Genomic DNA, 22099 nt, shown 5'->3' with positions numbered 1-22099 from the left:
CATACCTGGGCAGGTATATTTGGCATTTCTTAGGAAAGGGCTAAACCCACTGAGCACACCCTGCAAAAGAGAGCCAGAAATGACAGGAAAGAGCTTGTGCTCACGAACATCCTGAGCCCAGAAATCCAGACCACAACAGAGAAGTTGCCTACACTATTTTTATCTAATTCCTTTAGAGAAGAGGATGGAGCTTTTGGCAGAGGTGTACATTATGCCCTGTCTTTGTGGGACTGGGGGACAGAAATGATCACTGGATGGTGCCACAATCCCACTGCAGGATAGTTTGGGGATTTTTCCTTGGTTCTGACTACAAAAGCTGCAGCCATATGTGGTGTTTCTAGCAGTTCTCAAGGAGACCTGGATTAAAGTCCTGCAGCTTCATATTCTTATGGATGCCCCTAGGGAATAAAGACCACTACTGGATCCCAATGTCCTCTTAATGGACTGAGATGGGAACACAGCCTTGTTCCATCAGCTGGTTCCTCCCTTTGGAGTGGAATGCATGGGTGCAGTGTCACAGGAGTGGAAGAGCTGATGGCAAGAGCACAGCCATTTCAGCTGAAGCATCAGAAGATCAGGGCACAGAATTGCTTCCAGGTGAGGACAGGCCTGAGCTCCCTGTAGAAGACATCCTCTGATTCTGTTATTTTGTGCACAACAGGCTGCAGGCTGGGTCAGAGCCTATGTTTCTAAGCATCTTTATGCAACTAATGTTCACAAGATCTCACCCCACATACATAAACATCCACAAGACTTGTGCAACCTCCAGTCTCCCACCAGCCCGCCAGGAAGTGCAGGTGCAAGAACACATCTCCTTTGGGGAACACTGGTTCCCTGGTCCCACCCACTTCCTGCTGGACATGCAGGGTTCATGTGTATCCACACCTCTTCCAACAGCAGTGAACCACAGGTGAAAGCACAGAGTCACATTGTCACACTGCAGAACTGTGGGCCTGTGCCTGCTGCACCCCTCAGTGCCTTGAGTGAGGTCACCCATGGCACTCAGCTGCCAGGGCGCTTGTTACAGACAAAGGTGGCCAAGTTGCAGAGCACCCTGAGTTCAATGGCCACTTCCTTCCCACTTCTCTCTCCTCTCTCTCTTAAATAGTTCTTGCTTCTTCCAAACTTTGTTTTCAGAGTGTTTCTTCTGTGCCTCAGATACCTTTATCACTTGCTGCTGTCCAGGCCATACGACCAACAAGAAGTGGGATGGGTAAGGCTGGAGAGGGTTCCAAGTATAAAGAACAACAAATGTGCTCATGTTCAGAAATTAACTTGGTGGAGGATGTTCTATCTTTCTCAGTGGTTGATGACCGTTTCTCCATCAATGTGAATCCCCTGAGCAGTCCTGCTATCCAGTTTTCTTGAATTCCAATAGATTTGAAGGGAAAGAATTGTCTGCAGCACTAACATAAAGGCAAGTAGCCTGGAAGGAAATACTAACAAAGCACAGGGCAGAAAACACAGGAGAAGTGCTGGCAGCAGGGATAACACAGGAAGAGAGAATTAATCCCAGAGAAAGTTGCTTCCACTGTGCCTGGTTGCTTTGCCCTCTCACAGCCAGAAAACCAGCCCCACAGCCCTGAAGCCCCAGCAGGGTGTGAGGGCAGCTCACAGGGGCAGCTGTCAGGCTCTGCAACTTGGGCTGCAGTTTGTGAGCTTTGTTTTCTGCATTAAAGTACAAACAATCCAGGAGGACACTGGAGGTTCCTTCTCATGGAGCTTTGTGAGACAGGTTATGCAGGACCCAAGGATGAGATGTACTCGGCTGGCTCTCACTCTCACCATTGAGGCTGAACTGTTGGGGATGTATATGCTTAGGTTCACTTTCTCTGCAATGATTCTGGCCTGTCGGGATTCAGGATGTTGTCAATCCTTGCAGGGAATGATGAGCTCCAGGATCTGGGGACTCAGAGGGACATGGAAACAGACTCTTCCAGATCCTGATTGTCATGGGGTTACTTTACCTTTAAGAAAGTTAAAGTTGCTGGGGACTGCCGGGAGTCTTTTCTCCTGACCAATTATCGGTCATTGCTGAGAATTGACAGCAGTTTTAGCCATTGAAAAGTGGGATCAACTTGTGAACCCCACCTTAAAGTGTAAAACCAGAACTCTGTTGTTTCTCTTTGTTTCTTGGCTGTGAAAGGTAGCAGACCTCCGGCTGCCCTCCGGTTCCCTGCCCAGGCCACGTGGCCGGGCGGGGGCCGGGCTGGGCCTGCCGTTCTCCCGGCTGGGAGATGGGGCCTGCGGGAGCTTGCCCCGAGCCAAGCCGGGCCAGGCCGGTTCCTGGCTTGGCTGCAGGTTTTGCTGTGATGGAATTTACCAGAAACTGCCGAGTAAAGAAGGAGAAGAGCTCTAAGCCTGCAGCAAGCAGAGACGGTGACTATGCTCTCCAGAGCAGCTATGAGGAACTTTCCATCGCAGATGGCTCCAGCTCCTGTTCAGCAGAGATCACCAAACCATCTACAAAAGCTTGGGCAGGATTTTAACTCTTTCTTATCCAGATGAGACTTGCAGGTTAATCTTTTTATCCAGAGAGAGAAAAGGAGAGTGATCAACATGAAAAGAGACTTTATAAACTACTAGTGGCAAGAAAGAAAAAAGCTTCAAGAAAGGTAGAGAATTAAGAAGATGCTTTAATTAAGCTGAAATATCTTTCTGTTAAAACTATGGGGATGGACAATGAAGTCCTGAAAAGAACTCCTTTAATTCATGATGGAGTATGGGGAGGAATAGAGTGTTCAAAGTGTAAATTTGAGTAAAAAGTAGAGTAACTGTGGTATAGTGAAGTGCTGGGAGAGTTGAAGCCTTGAGAGGCAATGAGAAAACTGTTTTCTAGTGAAGCTCACAGAAAAAGATGAAGAATACTTTTTACCTTTGAATAACTTATCCTTAAAAATGCTATCCCCAAACTAATGATCCATAACACATTTCAGAGTGATGTGGAATGGGAGGGGTGGGCTTTGATAACAGCAGCTCTGGGCAGCTGATATCAAAGAAACGGAAAACTATAACAAAAATAGTTTTCTTGTGAGAAACTCCATAAATTAACAGAAAGGAACTTCTGTTTCTCTACAGAAACTGAGGAAAAGACTATAGAAGGAATTGGGACTGTTTAAACCATCAAAGTTCTAAAGTTTTTGTCTCTGTTGTCATGTGAACAAAAGAATGGTGGGCAGTGAGAAATGAAAAGGTTTTTTCTGGAAGTTTATTCTGGGGTTCTTATTCTTGTAGTTTGTCAATAAACTTTCTTTATTCCTTTTAAGTTTTATGCCTGGTTTGCTCTTGTTTTAATCCATATCTCACAGCAAGAAATAAATAATTCTTTTTTTCCCTTTTTGTTAATTACTGGTTCAAAACCACGACACTGATTCATCCCAAACTCCTGGAATGAATCACCCTTGTTCCCCTCCTGCTCTGTTCCTAGAGGCAGCAATCCTGTATGAAATACCACCTTCTTCCTAAAGCCAAGGCGAGGGGGCCGTGTCCAGACCCGGCAAGGGACTGCTGCTCACCACAGGCTGGCCCCGGGAGCAGACACCCAGCAGAGGGACCTGCTTGTCAGCTCTGTCCTTCAGGGAATGTGCACATCCAGCTGGATTCACCACAGCAGGTGTAACCCTCCTGTGCTGGGATGGCTCTTGTCTGGAGGAGGGAAGATAGGAATTCTGCTCCTTGTCCTGCTTGTGTGCTACAAGCTACTGCAGAGGGGAGGCCTAAAGGGGAGTCCTACATGGTAAAAGCCAGAAACACGTGGGAATGTCGCTAAAGACCCTGGACACGGCAGGTCTTTCCACCCAGTGCCAAGCCCAGCAACTCCAAACCATTCCACGATTCTAGGACAAAAGCTTTCCAGCTCGGAGATGGGGGAAAAGAGAGATACAGAGACACAGCACAGAGCCTTTCTTCATTGGTGCGATATTGTATTTTCTCTTGTCTAAGATTTCTGAATTTGTTCAGCAAAACCAGTACAGCTAGAGGACATTTTGTGTGTGACTCAACAAAAAGCAAACAGCTCTGCTCAAGGACACAAAGGACATTGAATCTCTGGATATGTGTCTTCCATTCCTGTGTCTTCCTCCTGGAGAAGTCCATCTCTTTTCAGCCAGAGGCTGCTGGACCCACTCAGAGAGGACACAAGAACACAGCACCAGCTTCAGTGAGCCTGAGCCTTCCTGTGTTTCCTGAGCCACCCCATGCACGGGGGATGCTGGACAAAGCTCATTGCACTTTCACACCCATGGTCCCACCCCACACAGTGAAGATGTATCAGGGCTCCCCACCCCTCCCCACACAGCCAGCGCTGTTCCCAGCTCACTGCTCAGCTCCCAGCTTTACTAAGGACAGGGGTACTTCCATCACAGAGTTACTGCTGCAGCTTCACAAATTCGATGATGCATCAAATCTGATCTGACGTCATTCCAGTTGTTGAGAGATTTTTCAAGCACATGCATTACCGTGCAGTTCTCATCAAGGGTATCACTTGGTTCTTTTTCTCGCCAGAACCTGGGACAGAGACAGGCTTGTTACTCCCTGGTGTCCACCGTAAAGCACTGCTGGAAAAGGCTGCAGTGGGATGCAAGAATTGAAGGGAAGAGACAGAAATTCCCAATGCTGCTTCATGGACAGAAGCAGTGCTCTTCCACTCCATATCCCACTGGCACCATTGTCACGTGGAAACCTGCCTCCTCCCTACAGCTTTCCAGCACAACAGGTCCCTCCTCCATCCCGCTGGGGGGAACTAATCACCACCACTCACCCCAGGCACCTCACACCCAGCAGAGGCCCATGTCAGCCTCCAGGGCAAGTTTGTTTTCCAAAAGAAGACACAGCAAGGACAGTCCTGGTGCTCTCCCTGTGCCCCATCTCTTTCCCTGCATTCCAGCACAAGCCATTTTGTGCATACAGGTGCAGTCAATGGAGGTCAGGCCAGGCTGGTCATCAGGCTTCTGAAGGGTCCCTGCTGCCAGCAAGTTGAAGTTTTTTCTATGCCTACAGCCTTGACTTCCATGTCACAGTTAGTTAATTCATAACCAATAATCAGCACAGACGGGGCCATGTGAACCCAGTGTACCACACAGCCCTCTTCTGCTGTATCTTTGATCTCTCACCAGGAAGTCTGGAGACAACCCCCTCTCATGCACCAGCTGAACCTCTGACATCTCTCCTATTTTAATTCCCTATCAGGAATTACATCAAACACTCTTCATCCAGAGATACTCACGCTGCGCTCTCATTATATGGAGTCTTGTCCACCCACTTCCACTTGCCCACCTTCTCCTCAAACAGACCGATGTAGAAATTCTCTCTTCTAGGAGGTTGTTTTATTTGCATGGAGAGGAAAACCTGTCAATGAGAGAAAGAGAGAGAGCATAATGTCCATGAGGAGCAGGACTGAGCACAGGGAGACATCAGGAGTCTCTGTGGGGTGGGGCTGGTGCTGCAGAGGTGCAGACAGGACATTCCCCATTACCTGCAGGACAAGGAGGGGCTCTGAGTCCCCTCCAGGGCCCAGCACTGTGTCTCTGCCTGCTGGATCCCTGTCTCAGCCCTGTGCACGTACCTGCTCTTCCTTGCTGTTGATTACCACCAGCTGGGAGCCCATCCCAGTGCAGTTCTGCTCACTCTCAGCCCAGTTCATTGTGTCAAGGGACAGGAAATAGCAGCTTCTTTGGAACCTTCTCCAGCCATTTGGGCAGCACGTCCAACCTCGTGCTGTGCAGGGAGAGGACAGAGAGATGAAGCCTACTAACAAGAGATGGTGATTGCAAAGATCCACGTTTTCCAGGGACAGTGCTCATGTCCTCCTCAGTGACTTTTCCTGACAGAAAATGTCGCTGTAGGACATGAAATGATTCACACTGACAACGGCTCAAGGTATAGGAGTGATAGGAAATGATAGGAAAAGGAAATTATTTATTCTGTGACTTCAATATTTATAGATTTTTGAGAATGGCCATGGTTTGGATATTTACATTACCACTTTCCCAATCACACTGGTCGCGAGCAACTTCCATCAGAAGACGTTTCTTTAATAGAATGTATAAACATCTATGTTTATAGTTCCTTTCCTGAGAAAGTGATTAGCAACTATGAAAACAAGATCAGAACATTTAATTCTCAAAGCAACAAGAAAGTTCTTGAAAAATCAGGGATACTACAGACATTTCTTCCCATTGCTTTGGGGTATGAGCAGTGAGCTTTGTGTACCCAAAGCCATTACAAATCCTTGTAATGGGGTCACGGGTCTCGAGAAAGGCCAAGGAAGAGGGGACATTGCAAGTACTGACCTGTGCCTTGTGGCACCGCCGAGTCGCACTTCCACTCCGAGAACTGCTGCTGCAGGGCTGTGGGCTGGTCAGTGCTGTGGCAGAAGGGAACCACTGCAAAGGGAGAGGAAAGGCAGCAGGATTACCCCTTCCTCCCAGCTCCTCACACAGCATCTCTGGCCCCTTGATCCTCCTGCCACCACTTCCCCACCAAGCATTGTCCCAGCTGTCACCTCTCCTGGCCCAAACCAGTGGCACAGCTGCCTTCCCAGCCAGAAAGAGACCGTCTTCCAAGTCAGCAGAAGGACCCCTGGAAGCACATCCCACTGAGGACATGCCACACACGGCAGGATTGATGCCACCCAACCACAGCCACTCTGCCATGCACACAGCTAGAGCCCAGCTGCCAGTCTACAAAGCAGCCTCTCACTGTCACCCTTTGTCTCTTCCTAAACTGCACATCAACTGGCATTTGGAGGAGTCACCCATCAGCTGGGCCTGTTCCATCAGCAACACACAGTCCAGGTGAAGGTAATGACATACAGTGGGAGCTGCTGAAACCAGGGTGGAGCATAAACTCCTAGGCCTTCCTAGCTCCCAGTTTGTGGGGAATAATGCACTGTTGGTGACAGGCCACATCCACTGTCCCAAGGACTTCCTAGTAAGTCAGACACTCAGGAGTATGGATTAGGAGCTGATGAGGGTGTGCTTAGCGATCCAGATGTCTATTTTCATCAATCATTTGATTTAGAAATATTTTGACTTAGGAGCAGAACAATTGTAGTAGCTTTGGTGCTGGATTAGTGAATTGCTGTAATGGAAGGAGGCTCAGAGGAGATGGGCAAGGGCAATGCCTGGCTGACCACTCCCATTGCCAATAAAGGTCACCTTGTCGCTACACAAAGAGAAAAGATGCAAAGAGAGGTGACTTTTGGTTTAGATCAGCTGAGAGATTTGACCTACTGTGGAAGTGTTCATCCCTTTAGAGACTGAAAAGAGGCCAGCATTTTCCTTAGTTAGCCAAACCAGCACAGGACAATTGTATATTTTAGTCCAAATCAGTGTAAGAAACTGAATGACTAACAAAAATATACCTGAAGAAAGCAATGAGCCTAAGCTGGCTTTAACTCCCCTATTTTTTCTTGGTATTTGGGGGCACTCAATGTCTTGATTTGGAGCATACTGCAAAACTATGTTCAGTTTGGGCCCCTCATAACAAGAAGGATATAGAAGTGTTAGAGCATGTCTAGAGAAGGGCAATGTAGTTGGGGACAGGTCTGGAGCACAAGTCCTACAAGGAGCAGCTAAATGAGCTGGTAGTGTTTATCCTGCAGAAAAGGAGGCTCATGGGTGACCTTGTCACTCTCTACAACTCCCTGAAAGGAGGTTGTAGCCAGGTGTGGGTCAGCCTCTTCTCCCAGGTACAAACAGTACAAGAGGAAATGGTCTGAAGTTGTGCCAGGGAACATTTAGTTTGGATATTAGTAAAAGTTTCTTCACTGAAAGGTAGCCAAGCATTGGAACATGCTGCTCAGAGAACTGGTGGAGTCACCATTCCCAGTAGTGTTCCAAAGGCAAGTAGATGTAGCACTTGGAAACATGTTTTAGTGGTGGGCTTGGCAGTGGTTGGTTAGTCATTTAGCTACATGACCTAAGCTGTCTTTTCCAACATTAATGATTCTATGATTCCATGCTTGCATGACCAACATTTAAAATCATGTTTGTATTGTGATCCATTTGTGCACTGCAGTGGCCACTCTCTGCTACATGCAATTTGTACTGCTGTTTCATTTAAATGCTGTATCTCTCTGCTAAACCAAAATCCTGTGCAGCGTCAATTAACTTGGATAAGTAAATTTTCACTAAAAATTAAACCTTCCATGTGTATCACAAGGTATCAGATGCTAATATCCCAGCCTGAAGCTCCCCAACCATTTGGCTGAGTGCTATGAAAGGTTATACATTTAGGAACAAAGCAATATAAACTTCTGGGACACAGACACTAAGGGCAAAAGGAAAGGCAGTGATTTATTGTAATAAGATACCTCTTCCAGAATCCATTGTGGTTATTGACAACGTGTGCAAACATGCCATTAATTATCTCTAACAGAAAATTAGACTGAAACGATGATCACAATCTTCACAAACAGCATGTCCAGGAATAACCTCTAATGAATTCTGCAATCAACCCTAAAAAGTTGTGAGAGTTAATTAACTGCACTGTACAGTCAATCCTGGATATGCCATGCCTGTGAGAAGACATTTTTTCCACTAGGATACAAAGCATATCCAAGCACCTTAGAGAGCCTAAGTGCAGATTCAGCTGCCTGTACAGACACTTGTGCTTCTGTCTCCACTTTTTCCCATCTGCCCAATGTGAGTTCTTTTTGTGGGGAATCAAGGTAGAGAGTTTTGTTCCAGAGTTCCAAAAAGGCCATGCAAGACTGGAATGTGCAATGTGGGCACATTGACAAAGCCTCAGAGTAAACAGTGGAAGATTTGGGGTAAGTATGCAGACATATACAAAGTCAGGGCAGCAAAACCTGAGACCGTACACAAAGCCCAAACACAAACCATGGTTTCTCTACTTTTCTCCCAGCACTCCCCCATACCTCTCCCTTGTAATCTCCTGCACATACTCACCAAGAAGGATGACAACAAGGGCAAAGCACACCAAGAAGAGCAGGAGTGAGATCGACCATGGCAGCCAGAGTGGGTATTTCTGGGGATGGTGCTCAGGCTTCTTTGTCTCCGGAGGTACTAAAAGTGACAGAAACACACCAAACAAAACACCACACTCAACTATGGGTCTGCCAGTCCACAGTCCACATACCAAGGATGTACTACTCAAGGGAGTGCTCCACAAAAGAAAAAAAAAATAATTCTGATGTGGAAGTTACAAGGTTTTGGAGAAGGGCAGACTGGGACAGAGCAGGGAATGTCTGTGGTTTCTGGAGAAAAGTCAAATTCAGTGAATGCGTTCTCAGCCCAGACAGTGAGCCAACAATGATAATTGTTGGTGTTTGGGGGTGAGCTCTTCACAGGGCCTCAAAATCTGAAGTGAAACAATGCCTTTCTAGATTGAGCCCAAAGCTACCAAATGCAACGTTGCTCAGACTGTGATACTTGAGACATACAAGGAAAGATTTCATGTTGACTTCTTCCCAGAAAACTTTGTCTGCCTGCTTCAGTTCCTTCTTAGCTTTTTGGATTTCCTGTGCAGAATGTTGGTGTAATCTGAGTGAGGATGGGAGACAAAAAATGTGCAAGGCTATGATGGCACATCATCATTGGGAGATTAAAAGATATATTTTTTTCCTCCCATCTCTGTTTTCCAAGTCAGGATTCAACGATTTGCTGTAATAAAACTAGGTTGTGCTAGGCTGGATGTCTGGGGAGAAGAGAGGACTGTGTCCAGCTGCCTGAGTAAAGTAATCAGATTAAGATTTGCCAGGACCTCATTTTTGTCTAGAGGGATATTGCCAGTACTGAGAAGGTTTGGGAGCAGGGAGGAGAGTGGGTCACGGGGAAGGAGAAGCAAACACGTGTTAAGGGATTGCTCTAGCTTGTGGCAGATACAACAGCCAGGGCAAATAGGAGAGTAAAGAGACAGCAGCACTCACTGCAGAACAGGAATAAAGTAGTTTTGGGAGAGACTGCTATTAAAGTTAAGATTTAGAGAGCCTTCATTCATAGTTCAGCACAAAGGTCCCAGGTCTGTCAGCAGCCAAGTGTACCTGCCAGACATGCCTAGTAAGAAAGACTGTCAGAAAACTGGTCTTTGTGGAAGCCTTCTGACTACTTCCCAAAGGCTTGGGAGAGACTGCTACAGCAGGGCAAAAGGCATACTCTTTCATTATCTGGAGAGAAAATGTGTGGGGACAGACAAGGTCCAGGTTTCCCTGGTCAAATCATGTTTTTCTAGTTAGAGCTCTTGCCTCAGTGAAAACCAGGAGCCCCCACATGATCGGGAGTCCAACCACCTACTTCAGAAATAGCTCTAACCAGTCCAACTGATTTTTTTGATATGCAGCACATTCAGAGATTGTTCAGCCTGTGCCCAGTCAGACCTGAGCATCCCACACTCACACCCAGGTGGCACAGGGAGCACTGCATGCTGTGCACCTCAGCAACACAACTGAAGTGCAGTAATCTTGTGCACACTTGGTGGGTTGAGCTCCCTTCAAAATGCTTTCCACAGCTGGTCTGTGCTCTGTAATGTGGCCAGCATGATGACAACACTTGATGTCTTTGGAATAATCATTTGGAACACAATGGGGAACTCCCACCACCTCCACCTCCCCATAGTGGAAATGCTAACTACATCCAGAGCCAACTAATCTTGGTGCACTGAAAACAGTCAACTCTCAAGTCATACAGGACTATGTACACTCTTTATTTCCATGAGTCATGCCTCAGAGGAGGCAAGGAGTAACCTGGAACTAATGTCTGCTCTGTTTGGGACTGTAAAACTGAGGTAAAGCTATAAATAGGCAAGCTAATATCCTTAGGCAGCAGTAATTATTTATTTTTTAAAAAATATTATTCATTGCTTTATGCACACATACTTTTACTGCCCTGTAACAACATGCTGTTGTGTAGGGTCCTGTATGTCAGGCAGAAGCAGTGAACCTTACATAGAACATTTCCTACTTGTGGCATAATGACTACAGAGTACATACTAAGCAGAATGTACTTTAGATTTGCACAAAATCTAGTAAAAGAACCATTTTACCATTGTATCTTTTAATAGTTTGTTTGGTGTGCTAAACGTTTTTCAGGAATGGAAGCCATCAATAACAGATTTGAATCTCCCTCCAGATCTTAAATAATTCTTCTTCTGTATATTTTAGGGTCTTCAAGTTTTGGGTCTCTCTTCTCCAAGGACCATTTCTCAATCAGCCATGGGCAATGGGGTTATGTTTCTGCAGCCAGTACCATTTCTCATGAAGCTGCAGAGTACAACTGACTGCTCTACTATAAGCAGGCATGTTGATTCTTCTACCCTCTCCACAAGCAGAAATCTGTAGTCTCACTCAGAGCCAAGAGCAGCCAGGATTTGGGATTATTTGCTGCTTTGGGAGCCCCTCCACCTTTGTGACAGAGAAGATTGTTTATAATATACCACAGGCTCTACTGTTGGTACTCAGCATGGTCCAAAAATGACTCTTTCAAGACTACATAACATGTAGGGTACTGAGGGAGCCAAACAGATTCCTTAATGAATGCTCATTTGAAACCCACTCTTTGTGCTCCCGGTATTCATCCTTGTTAATGTTGCAACTCCCATTCACCTTTCCTCTTGGAGACGTTCCTCAAGACTCTTATTTCAAAACTCCTTCAGTCTCCACAGCATTTAGCTCCTTTTTCTAACCAATCCATCAAGATCAGGTAGGAACCAGAGTCGCAGGAGGAAAAATCTCCATTGCCTCTTTTTCAGCCCTGCTCCCTCCCTCCCAAATAACCCATTTATTCCTTACCTTTGACCACTGGAGCCGGTGATTCATTTTTGAACTTCACCTCAGCATAGGTGATTTCTGATGCCATTTAATCACAGTGTGACCTTTTCCTTAGTTTTGCCACGTAAAAGGTGGTCCTTTTAGCTCCTTGTTTCCAGAGGGTGACACTAATAGGTTACTGAGCCTTTCCCATCTGTTCATTCACCCTCTGCCCATCAAAGAAGGCTGTGCTGAACACTGTAAACACTGGTGATAACCTGAGAATTCCTGGGAGCTCAGAAATGCTCCAAAGAGATCTTCATTTTCTTAGCCCAGGAAATCAGTCCTGGCACCATGGAAAATCTTGAGACATAAAAGAAAAATGAGAACCTAACAACCGAAAAGGAAGTTGCACTCCTTCCCCATATCAGATTCTCAGCTGACAGGCTTCCTTTTCAAGACATTTATAGAAATTTTTTTAAATTTTTTAACTTTCTTACTTAACTATCTCCCCGTATTTTCATGTCTTCTTTTGTCTATTAGTAATTCTACCATTGCTCTCACATTTGCAGATATCACAGTTCCTAGCCCAGTTTAACCTGCAGTCCAGGACAAAATGCTTTCTGCCCTACTTGTCCCTTGTGGTTAAGCTGCATTTGCTATATCAAATGTTGCAGCTATGTCTCATTTTTCAAAGTCAGTCCCGGTTCAAAGCTAGCACTAGAATAAATCTCAGACTAGGAAAGGTTCCTGTAGAAATGAGACTGGGGAGTTGCAGCCTTAGACAAAGCAATAAAAATAATCAGACGGTTGACATGTCCATGAAGAAACAGAAGGATCAGGCTGGGGTCAGGGAGAAGAACAAGCAAAGTGGAATTTTAAAAAAAAAAATATGTTGATGGTCTGAGAGATTATTGGGAAGAGTACAGACAGAAACTTTTCTATTAAAACCTGATTCACAGCCTATGGAAGTTCAGAGCAGTGCTTGCTTCAGGCGCCACTTCAGAGGCTGGAAAGGGATGGTTTACATTTTTCCGCTGCTTTTCCAACACTGTCATTTACCTCCCTTATCTGCTTTCTGGTAAAGACCTCTGATATTACCTTGGGCAAAGTGTCAGTGCTTAGTCTAATTTCAAGCTGGAGCAGATCTTGAAAGGAGACAAGGGAAATGGCTTTTGAGATACATTCTAAATCAGAAAGACTTCTGAGAACAGACGCCAATAAGGCAGGGTGAGGAGGGTTCAGCCAGCAGATAGGACTATGGTTTGGTCAGAAGGGACCTTCAAAGACTATCTTCTCCAGCCCACCTGCCATGGGCAAGGACATCTTTCACTACATCAGGCTGCTCAAAGCCCCTTCCAGCCTAAACATTTTCAATTAAGGGGAATCTGAAATTTCTCTGGACAACCTGTTTCAGCATCTCAGCAACCTCATTTTAAAGAATGTATTCTTTATGGCTAATCTAGATCTGGCTTTTTCAGTTTAAACCCATCACCCCTTATCCTACCAGGTTCTGTTAAAAGGCCTCTCTCCATCTTTTTTATAAACCCCCTCTACTGAAAAGCCACAACAAGGTCTCGAAAACAACCGGAAGGAAGAAGCTGGTTAGTTTGGCTAGCTGTAATTCCCTTAAGGCAGAACAGAATGAGATGCTCACAGGAGAGTACAGAAGGTAAACAGAGCAGAGTTGGAGCTGAGATAGGGCAGGAGAAGGAAGAACATGCACCAGACAACAAAGAACAATGTGGTAGAAGGGAATCTGAACACAGATTATGGAGAACTGCCACTAAACAGAGAGATGCATATGTAACTGGATGTCTTTACCAAGGACCCTCCTTGTGTCTTTCATGTCCTGAGCTAACTTTACTTCTCCTTTATGTGTTGTGTGCAGAGAGGGTAACTTTTACACAAGAATAAGAACAGCTGCAGGGAGAAGCCTGGTCCCTCCAGCAAGCATGCTGCTAGCTTCTCTTTCTGACATCCTTACAGCACTATCATTTGTCTTCAGTCCTGGCCCTCTCGCTGGAATTAAGCCTCCCTAAGTGTCTGCTGAAATCTAGTTAAGCCTTCAAATTTCTTGTTGAGAATTCAGCAATCCTTTGCATGCTTCCCCCTGTCCCCACCCAACCAAGTCTCAGCAGACTGAGTCTTGTGGGGAAAAGGCTTACTTCCTGGCAGAGTTTCAAGATTTCCACTGTGCAGAAACAGGAAACGCAATCAGCAGACAGAAAAGGAAGTTACAGAGCAGCTTCATGAGCTTTTTCCATTGAAACATCTCCAAACGCAGCCAAAGTATTTCAAATGCAAATTCAGGCTCTAGCTGTTCTTTTTATTAGGTTACATTAGACTACACTCAAACATCAGTAGACAGCTCAATTCTTCTTTGTCAGCCATCAGAGTTGTTGCTTGCTGTCAAAATTCAGCTCTGAATCATACTTCGATAGGATGCAGTGCTGAGCCAATGTGTAACAACAATCACGTGACACTCCTGAGGGAAAAATTTGTCCTTTGAATTTCATATGCACCGATGGCATGTAAATGAGGGCGAGATAGGAACGATTGGATCCTGCAGTTAGTTGTGGTGCTAAAAAAATATTTTTTGAAAGAAGTCTTGCTTAAAAATCCCCAAAATTCATGCTTTGCTTCCTTGCATTCTCACTGCTGTTCCTCAGTAACTCCCTTCCCCTTCCTCCTGTGTTCTGCTCAATCCCTTGTCTTCCCACAATACCTGTGTTTCCCACAGATGTCTTTCAGCTCAGCCGTACCCTACACTGCCAGGTGCCTCCCATGCTCTCAGTTCCCACGTGCCTCACAAGTCCCAGCTCTTTTGTGGAACTCTCACAGTTCTGCTCTCCCTCCTTATGCGTGCTCCAGCTGCTGGTTGCTCTGCAAGCTCCATGGCCACCATTTGTCTCTGACTCAAAGAGAAGCCAGCAGAGGCACTTATGCTCTTTCTCCCCTACTTGTCAGTGAGGTTTGAATAAGGTGGTATCTGCAATTTCACCCCACAGCCAGCATCACCCAATTTAGCAAGCAGGTCCATGTGAACAGATGAAACAGTGTCATTGCACATGACTTACTCCTTTTGAAAATCCAGCTGAACCTGAGGAGTTAAATTCAAATTTACAGGCAAAGAGTAGAACTCAAATCCTAAAGCTTTGACCCCATACGTTCCAAAATCCCATTTTAAAATTGACCACAGCTGTGGTGGAAGCTGCAGGGAAGTGACACACTTCTTACAAGCCAGTTTGAATAGAGAGAGGCAGCTGAGGGAATTGAGATGGAGGCTTGTGAGTTATCACAAGTGACACAGAGGTTACACAGGAACATCAATTGGCCATCCAAATACCTAGACCTTCTTTAGAAGATTTGACAAAAGGCAAAATGAAGCTGACATGACATGACTAAAATGATTTCCCAAAGGGATTATCAATACGTTTTTCAACAAGCTGACTTTGCATCCAAATGAGGAAAATTGAAATGAGCATGACCTCTAGTAAGTGCAAAACCATAACAAAGGTGTCAGAACTTCCTTGTACCCTTTATATTTGATATATTGCCTTGAGGGCAACTGAAGAGCAGGGCATAAAATAAGTAGTCAGAGAGAACAAGGACATCAAAACAAAGCTAAATTAATTATTTATGTCACAATGGGATAAATTGGTGAAATTCACACACAAGAACCCTGGTTTGTGGGGACTACACCAAAGAATCTGTCCAAAATAAAAGTAACTGTGCAAAACCTATGGAATTAGCAGGTCTGGCCAAGATGGTCCCAGGGATTCTCAGGAAATTCAAAGGTGAAACACTTGTTAATAGCAGTAGGTCACTTTTTGCCTTAAACTATCTTCTAATCAACAAATCCCAGGCTGGCAGGGAACATATCAAAGAAGGGGAGGAGAAGTCTCAGGGAGATTTAGGAAGTTAAAGGTTTGACATCTCTAGTGGTCAGGTTAATATAACAAAATAATTAATTGATGGACACGTGTATAAGTATGATATACTTTGGGGAGAGTCAGTGTAACTCTTGTAAGGAAATCCTGCCTCTTGTGGGTCTTTGCGTACAGTCCTGGCATCACCTACTTTTGCGGCACTCAGACTTCCACGTCACTTAGATAAAAGCCTAAACCAAATCCAGGCTTTATATCCCTGTCCCTGGGTAAAAAGAGCATCAGAAGTGAATTTATGCCACCTTCTTGGTCTTTCCTCTCCACACCACCTTGCTCCTTTTCAGAGATTAAAACTATGGAGCAGAGCAGCCAGGGGAAGAGCATAAAATGGCACTGGGACACAGAGAATGGGGACCCAAGGCCTGACACTGAGCAGCTAATAAGGGATGTCAGATAACAAATCAAAGGGATTCAGGCAGCAAGACGTCCTCAAGAGCTCCTGAGGGATTTGGCTGGTTAGAGAGAGTCTAGCAAATAAGGTGATCCCATTGTGTACCCTGCTGCATGGTTAGAGAAGTGATGGGTGGGATGCTGCAGTTCGTACTCCTCCAGGGGACAGTGTAGGAGCACAGCAGCCTCCTGGGATCTGAGAGAAAGGCACCCTATGCTCTTCTCAGCCAAGGCTGACACTGGCCAGAGCCACAGGGAGAAGAGACCTCTTCTGGAAGGCAGTCAACCCCTTTAATGGTAGAAGATGAACCAGGGTTCCATAGAGGTTGCTAGGAGACCAAGGAAAAAATGGCTTATATGGAGCTGTGAAAGCACAGGAAAGAGACATTTGAGCATCCAGGGGTGAAGAGGAAACTTGGAAGTACTGAATGGACAGTGGGAAAGGGGAGTGAGAGCAATGAGTGGGAGGGATTAAACAGAAGGTAGCACTGTGAAGCCACACAAGTTTCTGGTAGGTGGCAGCACTTCACCACAGGCAGGCCTGAGTTGGCAGAAAGACAGGGAATCCTGAGCAGAACCACGCAGCATGACACAAATACATTGCCAGAGATCAGCAGCTCCCCAAAATGCTATGGTTACAGTAGCATGCAGAACATAGGAGAACGAAAGAAAGCTAGGAGTGACGAAAAGAAACGTTCCTCTCAAAAACAGCTTGTGCATTTCTCCCATGGCCACAGCCCTGCCAAGTTTTAGTAAGTTCTAGTAAGTGCTGAGGGTTTCAAGCAAGGTTTTGGGACTTCATGTCCCAAAGTTACCTGAGCTGAGCGAGCTCAAACTCAGTGAGAATTGGGAAGGGTAAGTCGTGTGCTCACTCTAGTGTGATGGTAGGTTACCAAAATCCCTCAGGTGTAAGGGAATTAATAAGAAAAGGAAGAACATGATCCAGAGAATCTTCAAAGAGACAAGAAGCCCCAACCTGCCTCTTCACATATAGCATTAACAGAGGATTTTCTTCAGAAGAGCAAAGATATGTTTTATTTATTTCCCCCAATTAACAGATTACCAAATCAAAGCCCAACAGAGGGCACATGCAGATGCAGTTACCTCAAAGCTGTGTTTTATGCCATTACTGGGAACATTTTACCTTTGTCTCCTTCCTCTTTTGGATCTGAGTCACAAGTCTCAAGGCTATAAATTGTTGGAGATCAGAACCAGATACTGCAGTTGCTTGCCACAGCACCACATCTGACTTCAAACCTGGGCCAGATTCAAGTCCTGGTCAGACCCCAGGGGCCTGTTTTCAGAGGTGGGGCTGTGGAGTTTATCTTAGAGTGGGCATATGGAATTCGCATACACAAGTTGTGGTCACATAACACGTCTCCACAGAAGCAATTCTTCATGCTTCATTTCCAGTTCTAAGGATCACACAGATCTCCACAGCCTTGAATTGTTTGGCTACTCTCTGCCCAGTGAGATGAATGCATGTGATCTTCCTCTCTTGAAGGGGGAATGAGGGGAGTAGAAAGAAAAGAAAAAAATGGAAAACAAGCACAGTCACCAAGCAAGTATGGGGCTGCCACACAAAGTCACCCAGACTCATGCATTAGGGTCACTCTTAAACTGCTTCCCTCTACATCCTCTCCATGCATGATAGTGGGATGCAGTAAAAAACATTCTCATAGGGAGGTTCTGAGGAGAGCTGAACTGGTTAAGCTGTCCCAGCAGGTGGTACTGGAATAGCAGCACAAACCTCCCCAGCAGTGCAGAGCTCCCTCACTCCCTCCTATCCTCAAGGGTGGATTTATCAGGAAGACTTCAAGTGACCTGTGCTGCCCCTTATCCTGCAGCCAAGGTGCCCCTGCAGGCCATTTGCAGCCTCCCAGCCCCTGCCTCAAGAGCAGCCATCCCATGTGTCCAGTCAGGATCGGACAAAGCAAAAGCCATCTGGAAACAGCCATAGAAAGCTGATCTAAATCCAGGGAGTACAGTCAGCTCAACCAAACACTCCTTGGCACCTCATCAATGAAACATGACAGGAAAATTTTAATGCCAGGCAGGGAGGCCTCAAACTATGGGGTTCAACCATATACAGGAACCTCCTTGTGACACAGATGTCAATGCCATTAGATAGGGTAATTTTTTTTTTCTTGTTTTAAGAGCACACTCTCCAGGTGCCTGTGTCACCCACTTTTACCCTGCCAGGACACTGAAGTCAGCACAGGTAAGCAAAAAGTGGGCAAATGGCGCTCCAGGATGCCAGCCGCCAGCACAGAGCTGGCACTGACCCAGAGGGCAAAGGGCCCCTGCTGCTGATTCCCTGCTGGCTGGGACTGATGAAGAAGGCAAAGTGCTCCTTGATGACTCACAATGGCCTACAGCACCTTGGCCCACATCTCTTAGACTCCGCCTCTGGATTAGAGTTATTTGCATATTTAGCATGTTAAGACTGGACAGCACAGGCTCAGCACACCATCCTGGTCTTTGCAGAGCTCTGCCCTTTCAGAGGGGAAGGATGACTGCCAGATCTCAGCATTCCTCTTCACTGACCAGCCCCTCACATCAGACATCTCACCACACTGCTGGCCCAGCATGGGACACACTGCAGCACAGCTAAGCACAAAAGTTGTGCTAGGAAATACTTCTGACTGGAGAAACCTTGCTCAAATCAGGACTATTTTGGAGCTAGACCAGGCTACCCAGGGCAGGTTATCTGCTTACAGTAACCCTGTTTCGGTATGGGATGTATCACTTCAGGGTTTTCCTGGTTTTCTACCCAAAAAGAGTGAATTCCAAGCACACTTTGTACATGTGCCCATGGTATTGACTTTGGCTTTAGGTACTGGTGACAGGAGCCCCTGACTCTGGGCCAGACATTCAGCTGTATCTATAGCCACTTAGCATATATTCTTCAAAGAAAATGCTCTCCTATCCCTTACCTCTCACAGAAATCCAGCTCCTTGTCCCTGCCAGCTAACCAAAGGGACAGTTTGTGTAGCACCACCAACACAGCATCTTACACATCTTTGAACAGTTTGCTTAGCACCATAAACACGGACTCATGAACGAGTGCTTAGCCACCACTTTGAAAAAGACCAGGAGTTCCATTCCTTTGGGCCAAACTTTAAAGACAACAGACATCCATACCGTTATGCACACCAGCCACAAGAGGAGATATGTGCCTGCCCTGGGACAGCTCAGTTCCAAGCCCTACATTACATTACCATGTTTGTGCATGAGGGCACAAAACCTGCCTCTGAAGCACAGAGGGCAGTAGAATAGAAGGACACGGCTACATTTGGAAGCACCAGTTCCATCATTGCTAAACTATCAAACTACACATCACCAGCTGTGATTTCTTTTCAGAGAGCATCCCACCAGTGCTAGCCAGGTCTCAGGTGATGTCTGCTTGCATCCCACCTGCCACCCTCTCGACTGCTGGGTGCCCAACCAGTCCCCGGAGACGGTGGCTGAGCCCAGGGATTGCAGGAAAGCCCGCAACAAAGGGCTTCGGCAGCAGATGGCAGCACACGGCCGCGGGTGAGACTGAACTCGGCGCCTGGTCGCCGGTGTCACCAGCCCAGCCAGGCTCGCAGACCAGGCTCGGGAGGGCAGGGAGTGCAACACCTCTGTACGTGCCTAACACACAAGGCTCAACACAAGAAAGTTACAGGCAGCTCCCTCCTTTAGGGAATGTCTCTTCAGACTGCTTCAAGGCTTGAAAAGCCAGTAGATTAAGCAAGGCAGCTGCCTCTGCCTCAACATGCAGGAGTTGCCATCCTACAATGCCTGGGAAAGAAAAGGGAGAGCGGGCTATTCGTTGCAAGTTACCCGCCTGGCCTGTCCCAAACACAAGTGATGCAAGAAGTCCACCGCAGGATCCCAGCAGTGACTGGAAAACACAGCTCTGGTCAGGATGCAGGCTGTTGCTGGCTGATTTTCCTATGCTCAGCTTCAAGGAATGTCCATCAGAGCCCCAGCTCTGGATGGGGACATACAGCTGTAGGTAATGGCAGGACAAATGAGATGAGACTCTATTGTTCATATAATGTAATGAGCACTCATCAGACTACCTAGACCTGGAGGCATTCACTGTGTGTTAACCACTTGGGCCATGGTGCTCTGCTAATATATATTAACAGCTCCATTCTTCTTCCTAGAACCTTGTAGGTTTATGCTGATTTAGCAGGATGAGTTCAGATTCAGATCCTTTTACCTTATTATCAAAGCTCAGGAAGACTTTGGGGGTTTTGGTTTCCTGTTTGGTTTTTGTTTGATTTCCTCCAATGTACAGCCCTTCTCCATTTCTTCAGGAGTCCAAACACAGCATCAAGGCTTTGTGAAATCTGGCAGGTTTTTGTCTGCAATCCATATTGTGTGGCTGTGGTAAGAACAGTTGCTGCATGGCTCTGACACAAAGTCACAGAACACAGAATATAATTAAAGGGAGAAGGGGCAGGAAAATACATACCACCTCAACTACAGGTCCCACAGAAGAATTGACAACCAAAAACCAGACAAAACTAGGCTCTTCCCTTTGACACTTGTTTCCTGATTCTATGTGCTACAGTCTGTCTCCCAGTTGGAATAAAGGGAAAACTTGCACAGGACTCACCAAGCTGTGCATTTTAGCAGGCCTTGCTGTGAGGAAAGGCATGGGGCCTGGGAAAATCTCCACACAGGACTAAGCTCTCTCTCATGTACTGTTTCCCTATCTTCTGTGCTTCTTTATGCACAAACACGAGTATATCCCAGCACTTCCCTTTGGTGAATTTCATCTGAAAATTCTCCTACTCTAGAGAAAGACCCTTTTAGGCTTTTCAACTCTTCCTGCTGCAACTGCCTACTGAAAAGTCTGAGAAGCTCCACCATAGCTTATGGGTAAAATGCTTCATCTTCTCCCTGCCAGGATGTATACAACATACCCATCCCATTTACCAAAACAGGGTAAAAGCTTTGGTCCTAGAGCTGAAAAAATGTCTTTTTTTTCCCCAGTCACTACAGATACTAGAATGTTAGACAATTCAAATAGCTGACTTAAAAGGTTGACTTCTTGTCTTTACCCAGGCTACAAGACCTGCGTTGTACTTTCAACACAGCCATAAATACACAGCTTTGTTGTCAGGCAGAGGAACATGGAGCTAGCATGCTGTGCAAGATGGCTGCAAGCAGGCTTGATAGAACAATGTCAAGGCCCTGAACATATTCTTCACCTCCTGGGGGATCAGCTGGACTCAGGTCCAGCTTAAGTAAATAAAGGTGTTTGGCTTTGAGAAACCTCAGCAACATTGGGCTTATCATAGCTAAGGGTCTCACCCTTGGTCCCTGCCTGAGTTAGCACAGCGATGCCTGGCCATGTCCCAGTCTGGCCATGTACCCTGCTATCTAAATCCTCATCCTGACCTGCTCTGATCTTTGTGCTTCGGTACTTCAGGACTGCTCACTCTGCTAGTGAGGCCAGTGCCCCTGCCTGCTCTACTGTCACTTATCTTCCTACTTCCTCTCTCTTCCCAGGCAGCCTGTCCTTGCTGCCCCCAACAAAGGGCCCACTTGGCTCACCTCACCCATCTCTAGTAGGCAGAGACTGTTTCCCATCTACCAGCATGGAGAGAATAATTTCTGAAAATATCTGCAGGCTATAGAAGCCATTAATGTCTGAGATGCTAAATATCTGGGCAACCAAGTCTTCTTACTTGTGCATTTTATCCATACTCTTACCCAGTCCCATAGGAACCTACATCAGGCCTGTTTCCACGCTATTGATTCATATTTGGTATTGTATGCATTTTTTACCCCACTTTGAACAGCCATGTAATTTTTGTGTCCTTCTTCCACACTCCTACCTCTTTGCCCAGACAGAGCCTGAAACCCATCATTCCTGAAGTTGCTCTTGTCCGCTCTGTAGGCCACAACATATGCAGAAGGATAAGTAGGCTGTGAGGATCTTGCTGGACATATGAAGACCTTCAACCTAGAGGCTTCCAAAGCAGAAACAATTTGACAACTTAGAAGACTCATGACATTGTTTTCCCCAGTATTACTTGTTTAATTACCA

General features: G+C 46.1%; 1 protein-coding gene across 1 annotated transcript; it reads right to left on the bottom strand.

The window, feature by feature from the left end:
- Positions 1 to 3923: 3923 nt before the first annotated feature.
- On the bottom strand, positions 3924 to 21413 carry LOC131578592 (C-type lectin domain family 4 member E-like). Its single transcript, XM_058837469.1, has 7 exons — positions 20261 to 21413; positions 11750 to 12070; positions 8913 to 9029; positions 6291 to 6383; positions 5564 to 5715; positions 5225 to 5346; positions 3924 to 4506 (listed from the first exon to the last, which is right to left on the bottom strand). Exons 2-7 carry the CDS (start codon positions 11814 to 11816, stop codon positions 4359 to 4361), a joined length of 699 nt encoding a protein of 232 aa, XP_058693452.1. The 5' UTR covers positions 11817 to 12070; positions 20261 to 21413; the 3' UTR covers positions 3924 to 4358.
- Between the last annotated feature and the right edge of the window lie 686 nt (positions 21414 to 22099).

This window comes from Poecile atricapillus, chromosome 1 (genome assembly GCF_030490865.1).
Source record: "Poecile atricapillus isolate bPoeAtr1 chromosome 1, bPoeAtr1.hap1, whole genome shotgun sequence".
Classification (NCBI taxonomy): Eukaryota; Metazoa; Chordata; class Aves; order Passeriformes; family Paridae; genus Poecile; species Poecile atricapillus.
Note: the sequence above shows the minus strand (reverse complement) of the source record. Positions and strands in the feature narration are given on the sequence as shown.